This window comes from Vidua chalybeata, chromosome 3 (assembly GCF_026979565.1).
Source record: "Vidua chalybeata isolate OUT-0048 chromosome 3, bVidCha1 merged haplotype, whole genome shotgun sequence".
NCBI lineage: Eukaryota > Metazoa > Chordata > Aves > Passeriformes > Viduidae > Vidua > Vidua chalybeata.
This window is the reverse complement of record NC_071532.1, coordinates 28,143,233-28,161,154: the sequence shown is the minus strand read 5'-3', so window position 1 is coordinate 28,161,154 and position 17,922 is coordinate 28,143,233. Positions and strand designations below refer to the sequence as shown.

General features: G+C 35.5%; 1 protein-coding gene across 2 annotated transcripts in view; it reads right to left on the bottom strand.

Moving 5' to 3' along the window:
- The window catches only part of MTA3 (metastasis associated 1 family member 3), a 134,814-nt gene that overhangs the window by 53,784 nt on the left and 63,108 nt on the right, over positions 1–17,922 (bottom strand). For both annotated transcript variants that reach the window (XM_053938010.1, XM_053938011.1), the window contains exons 8-11: positions 17,227–17,326; positions 12,454–12,642; positions 7,232–7,306; positions 2,192–2,250 (exon numbers count right to left, since the gene is read on the bottom strand). In XM_053938010.1, the coding sequence (XP_053793985.1) occupies positions 2,192–2,250; positions 7,232–7,306; positions 12,454–12,642; positions 17,227–17,326 (423 nt within the window). The remainder of the gene's footprint in view (positions 1–2,191; positions 2,251–7,231; positions 7,307–12,453; positions 12,643–17,226; positions 17,327–17,922) is intronic.

The following is a 17,922-nucleotide window of genomic DNA, read 5'->3' as shown; positions in this document are numbered from 1 at the left end:
GGATTTTAGAAGGTGGTTCTAGTCAACAGATAAGGTTTACAAGTCGAGGATGGACTTTGGGTGAAGTATAACAAAAGAAGCAACTGCCTGTAATACTACCAGGTTGTTGATCCCAGGACAAGGTCAAACAGCCTCCTGTCTGAAAAAGAAGTGCCTACATAATACAAATGTCTTATATCTATGGCAAAACTCACCCATATATCAGGTTGTTCTGTCTCAGTTCTCTTCTAAACTACTTCCTCTCTGAGAAGGCTAACTGTTTTTTGGATATTTATGTTTGGCTTTTTAATATTATTATACTATATCATTCTCGTAATTATTTTAACTTCTAATACTTCAGCGAAGTAGGACTTTACAGGTCAATTAATTCAGAGAGCATTAATATAATTCCTCACTAGATTAAGTGCAATATTTCCAGAGTTTCAACTTTATGAGTCAATTACTCACAATGCAAGGCTGGATACATTGATTCCTAAGATAATTATTTATCATTTTAGGTAGCATAAAATATATTCAAGAAAAGTTAAAATGACAATTGAAGAAACCTTTGCTGTATCAAGTCTCTATTTCAAATGCCAACAAGTCTGTCTCCTGCCTTCTCCTTTTTCACTGTATCAGCAAGAGAATTTTAAAATTTCCACATATTCTTTATCCTGGGCTCAAGGTACAAGAGAAGAGCTTGAAAGACAATTAAGTCTTCTACATTACGATCTGTTGCTTAGTTACCTTTCAGAAATGCCATGAATTGAAAGGGACTCTCTGGAATTAAGGACAGAGCCTTGCAATTACAGGAAACACCTAATGATCAAGTTCAAAAAGTTACTCAGCTCTGAGAGTCAATTCTACTCAGATTTCAAATGCAATAAATGAGTCTTGAAGCAGAGCATTTAGCAATCCCATGACCACCACAGATATCAAATCCTTGTTAAGTCCTACCATCCTCCTACTGTTGACTAGGGATTTTGTCTTGAAATGGAGGCAAAAGACAGGCAGTTAGATAAAAGTGCAAAAATCCCACATTTTAGAACACATTTTGCCATCCAATACAGCTGGTCCCTACTGTGAACATATTGAAAATCCATAACTGTCCACATGGACCAAGGAAATTAAATTGAAAAAGCATAATGTAAAGACTAAGCACCTTATGGTTTTCCTAAAGCATTACCACTCATCTGAAAAGGTTAGGGAGCACTCATACTAGAGTTTTTAGCTTTTTTTTTTAACAGTGTGACTTATTAGAGATGTGAGCTTCAAAACTCACGAAATTTGTTCTGAGATAAGATTAAAATAATTTAACAGTCTGCTACTTTCATTGTTACACCTGTTTAAGAGAGAAAAGGCAGTATGAAATATGGAAATGAAACTCTATTGTATGTAATTTATACAAGCCATCAAAAATATTTGCAAAGTACTTCCTTTGTTATTACATTCTTCTGTTATACAAACACTCACAACAATGGGAAGTTTATATATAAGTAAACTGAATATACCCACAGAAAGCTTAGAAAAAAGTGATTTGGAAACCTTTCTCTTGTCATAATATTGAGGAAATTATGAATATGAAGGAGGGATTTTATCTTTTTTTCTGCAAACCACATGTTAACAGAAGCAGATATAGCATCCAGTTTAAATATAAAAGAAATACAGATCAACAACCCCCCAAGAAGAAAACAAGATTGCATTAATAGCACGTGGTCAAAGATAGAAGATCTGGGGCTGTGTGCTACCTTTAATTTAGAACAACAACATAAAACTGTAATGGGAAATTCTCTGATTTTTTTTTTTAATGTAACTAAATTAACAACTGTTTCTACTTTGAAATTTTGAATTTATGCAAATATGAAGTGTTGTGCTACAGAGATTTGGAAGGTATTATTACGAAAAAAAACCTGCTTTTTAAATTAATAAGCTCTTCTTGCATATGAACAGTCCACAGGTAGTACTTGATCAGCCTTTGTAAAGCTTCTTATTCCACACAAAAAGATTGCAGGTCAAAAACAAAGATTGGTAAAGTAAGAAGGTTTCACTTAAGAGTTTCTGGCATTTTCCGATTCTATCTGTGCATATAACAAATCCTGTGAAAGTAACCATTGGAGAGATGACTAGGAAAATACCATGCATGCAACTGCATGTTACTGTTTCAATTTTACCTGTATATCGCTCTAAAAAATGACTTTGTTGTTATACTCACTAGGTGGGGATGTATACTTGTTTCAATTTACTTTCTGCTTCAGCTGCTTTCAGACGTTTCTAGTTGAAAAATTAAAACATTAAAATATTTTATTACATTAAGGTATGACATTTCATAAAACTGTACACAATACATCTTTAAATTATTTCTATTTTGTGATTTCAGAAGAGCTTCCAAAACAAGCATAGATATCTACACAATAAAAACCATGAAAAACAAGCTCTCGGTTTTTAGTATTAGTTTGAAATCCTAATATGCTGTCCTTCCCAGTAAAACTCACAGGCCTCACATATGACAACAAAACTGTAAGAAGGACAATGACAGTTTACATAAACCACATCTATATAAACATGTATGACACTGTGGCTACTCCTCATTGGAGAATTAAGTAGAAGCTAAATGAATGAAATTGTGTTCCTCATCAGTCATGTAACAAAACTTCTTGCCTGCTCTGTCCAGACTGGGGCTGAGGACAGTACTAGGAACAATAAAGTCCACTGGGTCTTAGAAATAGCTAAACACTTACTAGCATTAAATGCCATCAAAACTGTGGCTCAGGAACATCACAGTAACAGGACAGCTAGACTACTGTCAAGATAGTCTGTGAATTTATTAAATCATTACTTTCTTCATACTTGCAACAAACTCAAACCATTTTGCATTTCTATAACACTGAGAGGTTTTAGTTATTGCCATATATTATACAAGTAACTAAGACAACAGTTTTTTCAGCAGTGGCACAAGAAATACCAAGTCCAGGTGTCTACAGGTTTTCCAAAACATTTGTATGTAAAAGATGAAGAAAAACATTATTTCCCTGTACTTTCTGTACCCAAGACATTACTTCTGTTCACTTGAGAGAAAAAAGAAAAAGCAAGAGAGAAAAGGATTTGAATCATGGTCAATTTCACTACAGAGGATAAAAAAAGAGGAGGGGACACATTTATAGCCAGCAATAATAAATCAGTACTACCTTTCTTTATCAAGTGATTAAAATTCAGTCTTTCATGTCACCTGCAATAGCCACGTCTCCTCTCTGCTGTACTCCTATTTTTTGATATCCAACTTTTGCATGGTTTATAATCCAGGAAAATATTTCCCACCTTGAGAAAACTATCATTAGATGACACTGCTCTGAGAGCCCCTTGCCTGAGCCATGAGGTTAGTTACAGGGTTATTCAGCTTTACTGGCCCAGCAGTCTGACTAAACCTCCTGGTGTAAACTGCTGTTCTTCTCCATTTCATTAAGTTGCCTCTGTGTTGTCCATTTATAAAAATGCATCTTTAAGGAGTAATGTGTAACAAATAGACTTCTAATCAGTCCATTCCATCATTAATTAATTCCTGTGCAATGAGAGCGCTTTTCCATTTATCTCCAAAACAGTGGGGTTTTTTTTCCCCCCCTTACAGCTCTTTGCTGTTCACAGATGCTCAGTTGTTTGGAGCTACAGAAGTGAATCCCATTGACACTGCAATCTTTCCCCAGTGCCAGGCTTGACAACACTGCTCTACCCTCAGCAGGCCCATAGAAAAATGCAAACACGGTCTACTCTGCCTGCTTGGGTCACTTTTTACAAGAGCAAGGAGAAAGAACAGCAGCAGCACCATGCTCCAAGTCTCATAAACTGGTAGTTTTTAATCTGAGAACATTTCATAGCCCCAGCAGAGGAGCCCGCAATGGTGAACTTCCTCTGCTTAACAGCAGGACACAGGTTTTCCACAACTGTCTCTCATTCATTCTCATATTATTTCCAACAATACAGAACTTGTTTGCAGCCTGAAAGAAGCATGTGAAACTGCCAGGCAACGGGTTGCCACACATTCCTCAGAGCTTCCTAACAAACTGGTCCATTCTACAAAAATGAATAAATCTCACTGCACACCTACCACGAGCAAAAGAGAAAATATAATAAAGGATGAAAGTAGCCCTGCAGCAGAATGCAAAGGCATGTGTAGGAAGCTGTATTAAGCCCTGATGGCAGTGTCAATGAGAAGTGACTATATACACACAGATTAAATTTTAGCATACTTTTATTACTGGCATGGGGGTTGTAAGGAATGCAATTTAACAATTGCTTTTCTCTTTTATTTATTAAAGGGAATTATATACTGCCTTCTAAAAAATACTGAAATGCCATTGCATGATTTTAAGCTCTATTTTTATACATTAAAACTATGGCTAACATAGGTCTCTAAAAGCAACAGAAAATGTCACAGCTTGAATTCTCACTGACATACCGACTTCTAAGTACCAAGAGAGAGGAAAGGATGCAGAACAAAAACTACCAGTAGTTGCAGAGGTTTCTGAGATGAAACCTCTGTCTGTTGAAATCTAGAGACAGAACTGGTAAAAGCTGGAGGTTGAAACTGCAAATATTTAGATAAGAAACAAAGCACCAGTTTGTAACAAATCCCTGGAGCAATGTAATAAATTACTGGAGCAATGTAACAAAGAGAGCTGATGCTTTAGCTGGAAAAAAAATTTATATCTTAAACAGTATTTCAAACAGGTCTTACAGACTGCATTGCAGGGGAGGTCAGGCTATACCAACCCAGTTTTTCACCTGGGGTCTACTGCTTTTAATGAATTAGCATTGAAAATAAATGTTTGTGGGTTTTAAGAAATTTTGTTAAGAATACCAGCTTACAAATATCCCAGGAAATGACCACTGCCCTAAATTAGTACTGTTTTCAACAGTGGAAATAAATAAATGAGAGACAAATGTAATATATTGTTGCAGTAGAGCAATTTAGCTACCATTTAATGTGTTCACTCTTTTCCTCTTACACAGTCTCAAAGTCTTTTCCCATTGAATCAGACTTTCAAGGAGAACACCACAAATAAATTTTCATTCAGTAGAATCAATCAGTCAATCAAACCTGGCCTTCCTCAAACACATATATAATTCAGTGGTCATGAGAAGTGCCCTATCACCAGGAACGATTACCCAAGGCTGAATTAGTTTTGCTAGACAAGTTCAGAGAACTTTAACATATCTTCCCTTCACTTTGACTTGAAGGGAAGATGTTGTCAAAGCAAGGTGGTAGCAGCACGTCCACTGCCATTAAATCACCACATTTATAACTTAGCAAGAATAACATTAGGTAACAACTATGATAAAGAAACTTTTCTTATGCCTGACACAACATATCCAATTCACACAAAGAAATAAAGATGATTAAAAGTAATTTCTCATATTAAAACCAACCTAGAACTCAGAGATTGTATTTTAAGATTCAAATATGTGCACTGACCTTTTTCATCTTCCCATACCCATCAGTCCCCCTGCCCCTCATCATGAGATTTAGAGAAGAATGACTCTGAAATTTCCACTTTATTACTGAATACATTTTCTCCCTGAACTACAATCAATTATCACTGCTTGTTCTTTTTGGGGAAAAAAACCCTACAGATATTGTTTTGACTGAACTGTATAAATTTTTACCATTCCAAAAAATCTCAACAAGGGCATGATGAAGTCCTAATCCCTTCTTAGGAAGGATTATAGAAATGTTAACCAGGATAAAAATTAGGCATTTGGCCTACACTGGTTTTATTACTGACGATCACATACATGACCCTGAAAGAACATGTCTAAAGAACTCCATCCTGAGTGTATTGCCATGGTCTGAGCAGGATGTTGGAAGTTTATTTAGCTACAAGTAAAACACAGGCATTTACCAGAGCATTCAAGTTGCAGATAGCCATAAAGCCTATGTAATTTTCCTGTAACAACCCTAATCCTGTGAAAGGATATTCAATCTTAACACACACACCTTGATCGTTGTAGCAATAGAATGATAACAGAGCTCTAGAGAAATACAAAAGGAATCTTTCACCAACTACTCCAGAGCAATTATTTCGGGAAAAAGTCACATTTTTATCTGATTCTTAAAGATAATCTGCTGCCCAGCCATTAAGAGCTGACAAGATGCACAGCAAATCTGTTGACAGCCCCTTTCTAGGATAAAAAATTAACTGTGGAAAAAGGGGTTAAAAGTGAAATGAATGGTGACAAACCTAGAAAAACATGTCTTTATATGGAGCATATTATATACTATTTATATTATCCATAGAACTAAAATGTCCTAGTGATACTCCATGACTCTACCATGCAGTTAAAGACCTTTCCCTTACTTTCCATGCTCTAACAAGATGATGTAGAAATAATTTCAAATAAACCTGAAACAGAACAACCTGAAGTAACCATCCCTCTGATACATTTAATTTGAAACAAGTCCAAAGATCCATCTAACAGTACAGCTGTAGTTATTACAGCATAAAAAATTATTTTCAATACACTGTCCATAACATCACCATCAATTATGCAGCAAATAAAGGAACTACTAGCTTAAACATTAAATCAGAAATTAAAATTAAGCTTTTTAAAGTATTTTATGGTCCAAACCAAGTAGTAAATATATAAAGAGTACAGTATATAAAAAGCATCAACACTGACATTTTGCCTAAACCTGCTAAAAATATCCCAGTATTGGTACCCAACATAATCTTAACATGTTTTTGCTCCAGAGCAACACAAACAGTTGATCATTCGATCATAAGGATGAACAAACCCGCTGTGTGCAGAATGGTCTCAATTTTGAATTGCTGGTAATGCCAAAGTAACGCTTTATCCAGAAGTACCAATAAAAGGTTCATCACACCAGTAGCCACCGTAACACAATGTACTTTTATGCTTCATTCAGTCCCATGGCAGAGCTTCACAGCCTAAAGCATTTGCTCTGCAGGCCATTTCCATCTGATCCCCTATTGAAGGAGGAACCAGGAATCCCCTTGCTTCAAACCAGCATAGAATACAAATAGGTTAAAAAGCTCTTCACAGCTATGGGATGTACAGCAGGCACCAGAGGATTTGACAATGCAGCCTGTAACAGCACTGGTCTATACCCGAAAATATTACCTTAGGCCTCCCGTCATATATCTTTTCAAGAACACAAACAGATTTTTATGGTTTAACAACATCACTTTTTTTAAAGAATGTCTCAGATTGGTTCATTCTGAAATAGTTATTGAATTACCTGCTGCACATATCTGTCAGTGGTTTTCCACATGTAGTAATACTCAATGATGCTAGTCAGCGACTTCCAAGGGAGCTGAAAAACATTTTTTACAAATTAAAGTGGTTCCAAGAAATTGCAATGTCCACTTCTTATTAAACACATGTTAAACATCAAGTATAGTTGAGTCAAATACTAAAACCTGAATGTGTTAAATAAATGACTGCATTACAATCCATATGCAAACAAACACATATTGCAATTATTAATACACAACCTTTCCTTACATTCAACAAGTATGCAGAATTATAGTATCAACACATCCAAATCTAAATATAATTTATTCTCTTTAGGCCATATAGTTAAACAAAATGATCAAAACAGAATGCAGATTTCCATTAGGAAACGCAGAAGGTAATATCTGTTTTATAAAGTGTGTCCATTGGAGAAAAATGTTAGGACTAAAAGAAATGATCTTGACAAGACTGTGCTCGAGTCTCATGATAATTTTAGTCTTAAAAAATACAAAGGATACCATACATAGTTCAGATTTTTCATGTCCCATAACAACTCAGCTGCTCATACATTACCACTAGTTTTGCATAAACTCCCACATGCTCTCAACTATTATCAAGAAACAAAAGGATGCGAGGGACAAATGTTACCCTGAGCAACACGAGTGATACTGACAATAAATATTTCACAAAAAACTCTGTACAAACAAGGTACCTTTGTTAATGACAATTATTTTGGGTGCTCACATTCATCAGTAAAATAAAAATGTGTTAACCTAAGTGTAGGGGAGAAAATGACGCAATCGTTTTTAATTATCACCAAAGAATCTATTTAACTCAAGGTTTTTCTATAATTTAAATTAGGATGCCTTATCCAAAGTTTATGCAATTTTTCTTCATAAGTTGGAAGCATTACTAATTTGTGTGTTATATTTTCTAGAGGCATGCATTAATGCAAATATTATCTGCTTTCTAGAAACGAGGATGATGTTTAGGAGGTTCCAGAAAATACAGGTGTGGAAAATTATCTTTCCAGCCTTACTGACCCAACAAGGTAGTTTTCTGCATGTTTTAAGCAAAAAAAAAAAGAGTTTCTTGCACTTTTAGTTAAATTCCTAAAACACCAGAGGAACACCTTCTCAAACTGCCTCTCCCTGCATGCAGGAGCTCCCTAGTTTTTCAAGCTGCTTGATTCAGGTTCAGAGTCAGAAACATTCAGAAGTGTGTGAATCCCTGAACATTTACATTTGATCCAAAAGTAGCAGTGTATGAAATGCTTATGCTGATGTCTCAATAAGTAGTAACACAATTCAGGTTCCTAAAATCCTTTTGCTTTCTCAGGTAAATTATGCCTTGAGAGAAATCTTCCCTCAAAAAGGCCAGTGACAAGAAGATGTGTTTGGTGTGAGGTGACAGATAAAATGATTCACAGTCTTCAGGTCCACATTCTCCCTGGCATCCAGGTGAAATGCTGTCACCCCAACCACCTGCCATTGTCAATTAGTATTCATATTTATTTTCCTTCCTGAATATTTATTAGCATGTTCACACCACAAATGTTTGCCATTTCTCCAGAAAATACTTTGATCTGTTTTAACTATGGCTGTGACACCAGTATGTTCATTTACTCACTAGGTATCTACAATTAAAGGAAGGTAATTAAGATGCTTGGACCAAATAACTGTAATCCTTTTATACTTTGATTCAAAACTTGGAAAAGCTGTTTGACAGACTGAGTATGAATAACCTGTATTCCATTTACCTATGCACTTAAAGCTCTGAACTGCCAGTGAAGCTGTGAACAGCCATAGATTAATACATTACCAAATTCTGTTCTTGAAAGAAGTAAATATGCTCATCTGCACAACATTTTTGAGGGAGAAAATTAGCAAAAGCTATCAGTGCTACAAAAATAGAGAGACAAGAGTTTTAAGTTTCTTTAGTTTCTCCAGGTTAAAAATCAAATCAGATCGGCAAGAAAAATTTAGGCTTATAAAGCATCCTAAAATGAACATGGTAATTTTAAGCCATGCTTTCACAGTTCTCTAAAACTGGAAAGCAGTTTCTCCTGCTTTCTATAAACAGTCCCTACTCTTGATTACCAAGGCCTTTCCTGCCATATCTGAGATGTAATAGTTATAAATTTGTGAAAACTGTTGATAATGAAAAACTCAGAATTAACAAGTATAACATCTTTGTCTTACTGTTAGGAAAATAGTTACATTTGAAGAACATAAAATATCCATTCTTTTCCCATTCTACTGTTCTGGGATGTGAAATAATTCAAGCACATCAAGTAAATTGAATTAGTTTATAAGGTTTAGCTTGATTAGGATTCATACAGAGTCTTAAAGATAGAAGAACCTCTCCTACCAGAGTCAGTGAGTCAACAACTGATGAAAATTATTATTCAAAAGCTAGATTGGTAACAATTACAAATGAGCATCTCCTATCTATGAGAAAAAGGTAGAGACCTTTACACCATTTAATTTATAACAATCTTGTTTACTAACATTTAGTGTTTGTAGCTTAATACTTGAGCTGCACATTGAACATCAAACAGCAGCAGTTCCCAGTAACTGCTGGAAAAGTAAATGAATCTGCATTTTACAGAACTGCTGCAATTGCAGCTGCTGTCCCTTGCAAATCTGGGCCGACACAGAAAAGGCAAATCCTCTGGGATGTAATGACTCAGGCAGGTACTATATCACCCTTCTGCTTCAGCAGACTGATACCAACCCCTTTCTGCCATGCAACATGACTTTCTTGCCTGTCCTGTGGCACCACTGCTTGACTGCTGAGGTTGGAGTTTAATCTCAGTAGGATTTTATCATTAGATCCTATGTGGAGACCCAAACAAGTTCACAGGTACACTATCAGTTCATGATCTTCTTTGCCCTTGCTCTTACAACACATCTAAAGTCCTTAGATACTTATCAGCAGTAAACTTATCAATGTCTGCCACTGAAGAGAGGGATGATAATAGATGAAAATATCATAATGGAAAATCACTGCTTACGTGCTACATATTTATACCTACCTCACCTTGCAGAAACTTTTCACATATTCCTGATCTAAATCTCGATGGACTATTTTTGATGATTACTTAAAAAGCAAATGTGTGTTTTCAAATCCCTGCACTTTCAGAATGCTACACAGGAAGTGAGAACACATAAATTTTACACTAGGGAAATTAAGATATCCCAAGACTACACAATGACTAACATAATTGAAATATTTCAAATTACATAGAATTAAATAAAGACTGTGCACTGTTCTTAGTACCATATAAATTGAGATATAAAATAGATGTTCTTCTAAGGATGTTTTTAAAATGACACTTTTCCAAAGATTAAAAAAAAAAGTGACTAAGAATAGATAATATCCCTGTTCTAACTAAAATAAGCTATAATTAATTAGTGGCCCACATCCATTTGTGCTGCACTCTGACTCATGGTTAAGGTGCTCCCAGTAGGCTGCGCAATGCTATCACCAGATCTGTGTGAGTCTCCTGCTTTGGGAGGAGACCAGGGAAAAATAGCTGCATTTTGGGAAGGAAGATTTCGTGAAAGAGGGAGGGTATCAGGACAAAATTTTATGAATATCCAAGACAAAATTTTAACATTGTAAACAGCTTCTAGTAAAGTCATTCAAATATCTAGCATTTGAATATTACAAATGCAGAAGCAATTCTTGTGACACATTACTACACTGCATCACTTTAATGCAGTAGTAGGTAACACAGAAATTATACAGAAAATAAAAATACCACATAAATACCAGAGAAAAGCCTTCTGCATGCTTGCTCACAAATTGTGTTAGGACACAACTTGTAAACAGCCAATAAAGCATGTTATATGCTTAAGGGATTTTCAAAAGCCAAATATTTATATATTAGGAACCATTTAATTGGAAGATATGGCTCCTGAACTATTGTACACCTACAAATGAGAACCACTTGTCTGTATAAGAAATAATAAGGAATGTCGTTTACCTTAAGATTTCTGTTCTAAAAAATCTATAAATATCGTTTTTCAATAATATTTTCTTGAACTTCAAAGAGCTGTTTCAGCCATGATGCAACTTTCAACTTTATGTCATCAATGTAATGAACATTTTCTCACTTAGGAATCTCAAAATTAAGCATGCAGACATAATACACCTATTAAAATGTCATTTCCTTATAAAAAACAATAGCCTTTGCTTCCCACCTTCATTCAATTACCTGTTCCATTTCAAATCTGTGAAAATGAAGGAAAGACAGCTCATTGCCAAGCCTCCTCCCACTGTCCTACAGTCTATCTTGTAAGGACTTCTACATTTACCATACAGTACCTTTTTTTCCCCCCTCACAAAGACTATTAATAAAGTTCTTAAAGAAAATTTAAAAATCTGAGTCCTCAGAGTCATGCAGAATGAGACGAAAGTGAAAATGTTTCAATCAACTTCAGTTTTAAATAATGGAATTCCTTTGGTTCAAATCTTAACTTTTTCACGAAGCCAGACTTGAACATGGTACAACAGAGGAAATATTTTTCCTTGAAAGAAAAAGGCTCTCCACAAAATGTGAAAAAAATTGCAAATTACTAGCAATTCTAGCAATCAGTGTTTGAATCCATTTAATTTCATTACTTTGCATTAGAATTAGCAAATTAAAGGTTTACTGCCCTATAGTCTGATACTTCAGTACAAAAATTATTGTAGTTAGAATATACTGGGAAACATTTCTTTTACTTTTCAGAACTGCCAAAATATCTACTATGTCAAAACAACTCCCTGTAGTACATTTTAAAACCTCTCTGAATACAAATTTCTCTCTGCTAACCATAGTAGGAAACCCCAGCTTTCCAAAAGCACCCAGGGGAGTCAGCCATGTAGCTGGTAATGAATTTCACTGGAAATTGCGGAAATACTCTGCAAAGTTTCTGGACCTTTTTCAGATGCTTGTAAGATCCTTGTAAAAATCCTTATTGGAGTGTCTCAGCATGAGACATCCTCCCTGATATTAAACCACTAAACAGATTATCTTCTGTCACCAGCTTTCCAAACAATAGCATTGAACAAGAAAGGTTATTGACTTTCAGCCAGATAAAATGTATAGATATGTTAATCATACGGAGCAGCTACACAGATTTCTCCCCTAGCTAAACCTTCCAAACCTACAGAAAGCAGCCATGTTCAATGACAGCAAAACATAGCTACAGGAAAGGGCGCTACTTTCATACTTACAAAGTCTTGTCGAATGTCATTGAAGTCCTTGCCATACTTCTCCAAAGCCTCTTCAAATAAACTAGCTTCTGATGCTGACCACTCCTCCATTTCATCTCTACACAAGACAGGCCCTCCCAGTGGCACCAGAACCCCGATGGCACTGCTCAGATCATAGTTGTGTTTATGCAGTGTGTCCATTGCGTGAAACTGGCAGGGACAAGGAGAGAATAAAGACATGTTTAAATAGACAGTAGTCTATCTCAGTTATATGCAAAGTCAATATATTATTCTCTATAAATCAAGCAAGGAGCTTGATTAATGCTAAGTTTAGAATCTGTCTTGATATCCTAATTTTCTACTGTGGAATATGAGGAAAATAAATGGTTTATTACTTAATCTGGGAAAGGAAATACCTTGATAAAATGTTTACCAAAAATGACATTAGTTTATTAGTTCCTGAAAATTACTAGCAAACATTTCTAAAGAATCTACTCAATTTCTTGGTAGAAATTGGTTCCAAGAAATCCAATAAAGACTGTGGCATATATTGACTGTGGGGCCATTTTCAATTAACAGAAGCTCTAAATAATAACTAAACAGTTGCTCAGACCTCTATGAGCTCAATATTCTCATTGCTGGAGAAGGAAGACATTTATTGTTTTAATTATCATCATACTGAAAGAGAAGCAAGATTTTTGTCCCTTGCTAAGCACTGTTATCACAGACCAGTAAATAAGGTTCCTTTCGTTGATTCCCTTTCTGTTATAAAAAATAGAAAACAAACAAATTAGAACAATCTTCACACTGTAGGTAACACTAAATGCTCCCATTACTCCCATTCCCCAAGGATGGGGAAAATAAAAAGTAAAAAAATCCGCCTGTCAGGAAAATGAGCAGAACACAAGAAGCATTTCTGACTCAGCGTCCCAAAAGACCCCATCAACACAATCCAACTGGCTGTGCTGAAGGAGATATCAGAGTTATAAGTGTGATAATATCTGTAACTCTGTATCAGTCTCCTCCCAGTGTGTCCCACCACAGTGCTGAGCTCCAAGTGTAGCATGCAAACTCTCACAAGGCACAAACCCAGTTATGAAAAAACCTTGCAAGGAAGGAGCACTCCTGCACTATGTGTCAGTACAGCAATTCCAGCTGAGCTTCTGCATACAAATCCACTGTAAATAATGGATTTTTCTTTTTTTTTTTTTTTTTTTTTTGCCATCTTCTATCAATGGCTATTGTCTTTCTCCAGTGTTTATTGTCAGTCTTTCAGTGCTATCAAGCACAAGATTTTGGAAGTGTTTTGTCTGCAAGAAGTAATGTCACTATTATCCTGCATTGCATCCTTTTACTTATGGTTCCATCAAATTCACCAGCCTGGAGAAAAGCCATTGTTAAAATCAAGTATTCTAATAGGAAAGTATGAAACATATTGCCTAAAATCCATCAGCTTCCTGTTAGAGAATGTACATTGAAATCACTATTTTATTGTTTACCATTCAGGCAATGAGTAAACCAGGTCTAAAGACTGAACAGTAGATGTGCTACTGAGGTTTAAATCTTTGTTTAAATTGCAACCTTCATAAAAAAGCAGTACACACAGGGTGTCTTCCAAGCAGCTGCTAAATCCAGATCTATTCAGTGATACCAACTTTCATAAAAATGATAACAGAAGTGAATACATCGGAATCTTGCTCTTGCTTTATGTTCATTTTTCATCTGTAATAAACACCTGACTCCACAATGCTTTTTCTTGATATTACTAAAGAAAATATTTATACTGAACTCTGTGGATAAGTGCTGCCTTTGCTGAGCTGTCCTGTGACGGAAGACCACTGACAACTCTGCCTTCTACAGGTTTGTCCGCCCTGACCTGCATCAAATTTCCAGACTGCAATGCCAATTGTGGTAGCAAAAGCATGAGAAGCCTGAAGGCATTAGTACAGGCTGAGAGAAAAAGTCCTGGAATATCTTCTTTTTATCTGCTTTACCTGAAGAAGCAGGAGGCTGGGAGACCTGGCATTGCCTCTCCCAAACAGGAGCCTGAAGGACATTTCAGACTGAGCTGCCTCCAACAAAGAATTCAAACTGGAAGCTGAGCAATTCAATCATACTTTAAATGTGTTTACCTTAAGAGCCACATATAAGGAAGTCTAATAAAAATCATTAAAAAGACACCATCCAAAATGAAAAGACTGCTCATACTTTTCATTTTGAAAAGACATCCAATATCAGATTTAGGTCCCTACAGTAAGGTCACATAAGCTCTTCTGAACAAACCCACCACTAGGAGCAAGTGATGCCATCAGCCTGCTTTGCTTTAAATGGCTCTCATGATCAATATAAGCACTATGAAGTATTTAGGAATCTGAAACAGAAGGTCTTACAAGTCTCTTTCTCTTCTTAGAGATCAATTTTCATTATAAAATAAAACACTGCCTTTGAGAAGGCCAGAAATACAAGTTTTAGTTGGTTGTCTCACAATTCTTTACCACTGTAATAGAAGCACATGACCATCTAAGAAGGTAAACACACATTGTTTCACATCTTCTGTAGAATTTTCTAAAAGCAGGGAGTTTCCTGTCTTGTCTCATTACCTTCCCTATGTTTTCAAAATAAAGGAGCCTGAAAGCAGCCTCTCAGTTGATATTCATCTGCAAGAAATGTGTACATCAACCCTGAATTTATCTATGTTCATCATCTAGGCTTTTTTTTTTTTTTTTAATATCAGTCTGTTTACAGTTATTTCTGATTAAAACTAAATAGGATTAAAACTTAATTAGGAATACTGGAAAGCCACAGGTGTGGCATACAGAAATCTCATTAATATCACCTCAGATGCAAGGGTTATCTGCCTTGCATTAAGAAGATAAATGGTATAATTTTCTTAGTGTTATGCACCTATATGCAAAGTATAAATGAAATACACCACAAGTTCTGCAAATGTCTCTACTAACTTTAACTGCTGCTGAAAATATGCTCCCAATTAACATGGAAATGCCTGAAAAAGTAACTATTATAATGACAAATATGTCTTTTCTTAGTTTAGAAGGAAGTACATTGCCAAAAAGCTAAAAAAGTAGGGTTTTAAAAAGCTGAGGGGGTAGGAAAATGAGAAGAGACAGACACAATAATTAAGCCTAGAGTGGCTCCTTTGATGCCTCATTATAAGATATGCCTTTCATTAAGTGTAATGGAACTTAATGGATCATTTGCAATGGAGAAACATTAACATGGCACTCAAACTATCCCCTTATTAGCAGCATTGCACATGTACTTTCAAATGAGAAATTGCCATAAGGATAAAGCCACTCTATTAAATACTGAATACAGGATGCAAACAAAGAAGGGATATGCAATATGTGAAATTTATTAGAAATTCTTAATCCAACGAAATATTAATAAAATGAAAAACGTTAAAGAACTATTTTGATGAACAAAATAAAGTATTTAATGTGAACAGAATTGTGCTAGTAAAAGTCATATTAGCAACTGTGAAACAGAAAATTCATTTTGAGTATTACTGAAAACAATACATTTTGCCCCTGCCTTTATGATGCTATCGTAGTCCAGACTAAATCAGTTTCCTGTTCAAGAGTCTACACTGCAAAAGTGTACTTAAAAAATAAATTAAATGTTTTTCTCACCATAATAAAAATTTATTTTATCTGAAATATACGAATTGTCTCGCTGAATCAGACCAACCACCCATTTAACTAAGCATTGTGTCTCTTACAGTTGCACCAAGAAATATCAGCTAAAGCATTCAGGTAAGTCTAATCACAGTCTGAGGGCAATTCCCATTTCATTGACCAGCATCTACAAAGCTTCAGAATGAGGACATTTAGAACATATACCTTTCCCTATTCTCCTCAGTACTAATTTCTAATTTATGACCTATATGGCTACATAATTTTTCTAACCTTTTTTTAATCTGCTGGTACTGCCTATTCCCACAAAATTTTGTGCAACTGAATTCTAGGGGCTCTCTATTCCCTTTATAAGCAGTACCTTAGCTATTTTGAACTAATCTGTTAGCTTTATTGAGTTTCCTCTAATTCTAATGCTCCAGTAACTGGTAAATAGCAGGTCCTCTTTAGCCTAGACTATGTGATGGTGTTTAGGTACAAAAATACCTAAAATAATAAAACAACAGTTGATTTCTTTGGAAATCTAAGTCAAACTTGATTCTCTGAAACAGTACTATTTTTGGTCTCACATAGTGTTCCTGGCATACTTTATTTACTGCAACACACCTTCTCATCTCAGCTAGTATGATTATACAGAAACAAACCTGCAATCAATGCATTTTTCACTTTCTCTAAAAGATGCAGGTGCTTATGTTAACAGTGAACAGTACACTAAGGAAACATTGTAGGAATATGCTAATTGAAATGTTGTTAAAAAATATGCTTACAAAGTCAGATTTTTTATCCTTTAGAAAATATGATGATATATACATCCAGTAAGTATATTACAAAGTATTATCCACACAATTTTCAGTCAGCTTTATTACCACATACTTTAAATGACACTGCCCTGGATGAATCCCTATATGATGTGTATTATCCATTCTGCTGTGGGTGATCCACAACTAAAGCCAAGTGTTGCACTATGTGATTACAAGGGCAGCACTGAGAAGCTTAAAGAAAACAATCAGGATTTTCTAACGCACACACACCTTGCTTACAGGCATCTAAAGACAACAGGTGGAAAATGGGGACTTTGGAGTACCAGAAAGTGTTGAATTCATAGATATAAAAGTTGTGGGATGTTTAAGACACCACCTACCAGTGTGATGTCTCGGGAAGCAGCAGCTGCACTCATGTGTAAACTGGGTTGCCTGACAGAACTACTGCAATCCAAAGCTCGGGCAAACGTGCCAACCGCACTGCAACACAGGAACAAGAGCAACAGTAAATACACAGAAAGATGAAATCTCAAATATCAGACTGTGGTATATCTATAAAAGTATCCTTTTACACATGGGAGTCACATATTTTTACTGTTAAGTTTTCAGATTTTTGCTAACAAAGAACAACTTGATAAAGACAAATCACTAAACACTGCAGCAAAATCTCTGACCTTCTGGCCCCCAAAAGTAACAATGTACATATAACAACAGCATCTCAGAAACAAAAGATACTCAGAGAATTCTCATGTCCCAACCTCTTAATGTACAGAATTTTCAATTAATTATGAAGTCAAAGGCTCTCCACAGTTTGAGGTTTACAATCAGGACTATTATTTCTAAAATTATAATGCTATAATAGTGCTTAAAAATTATAATTCAAATTAAAATGGGGGTTTCCCCATGAGGAAATTAAAAATATTTCATTCACTTCAGTAGCACATGTCTACTACTTCCATTAGTGAGCCAAAAAAAGCATATTAGCTAAGGTGCCCCCAAAATTCCTGATGTTGTCACAGGTTTCAAGCAATAATGAAATAAATGGATCTCTCAACCTACTTAATTAAAGCATTATT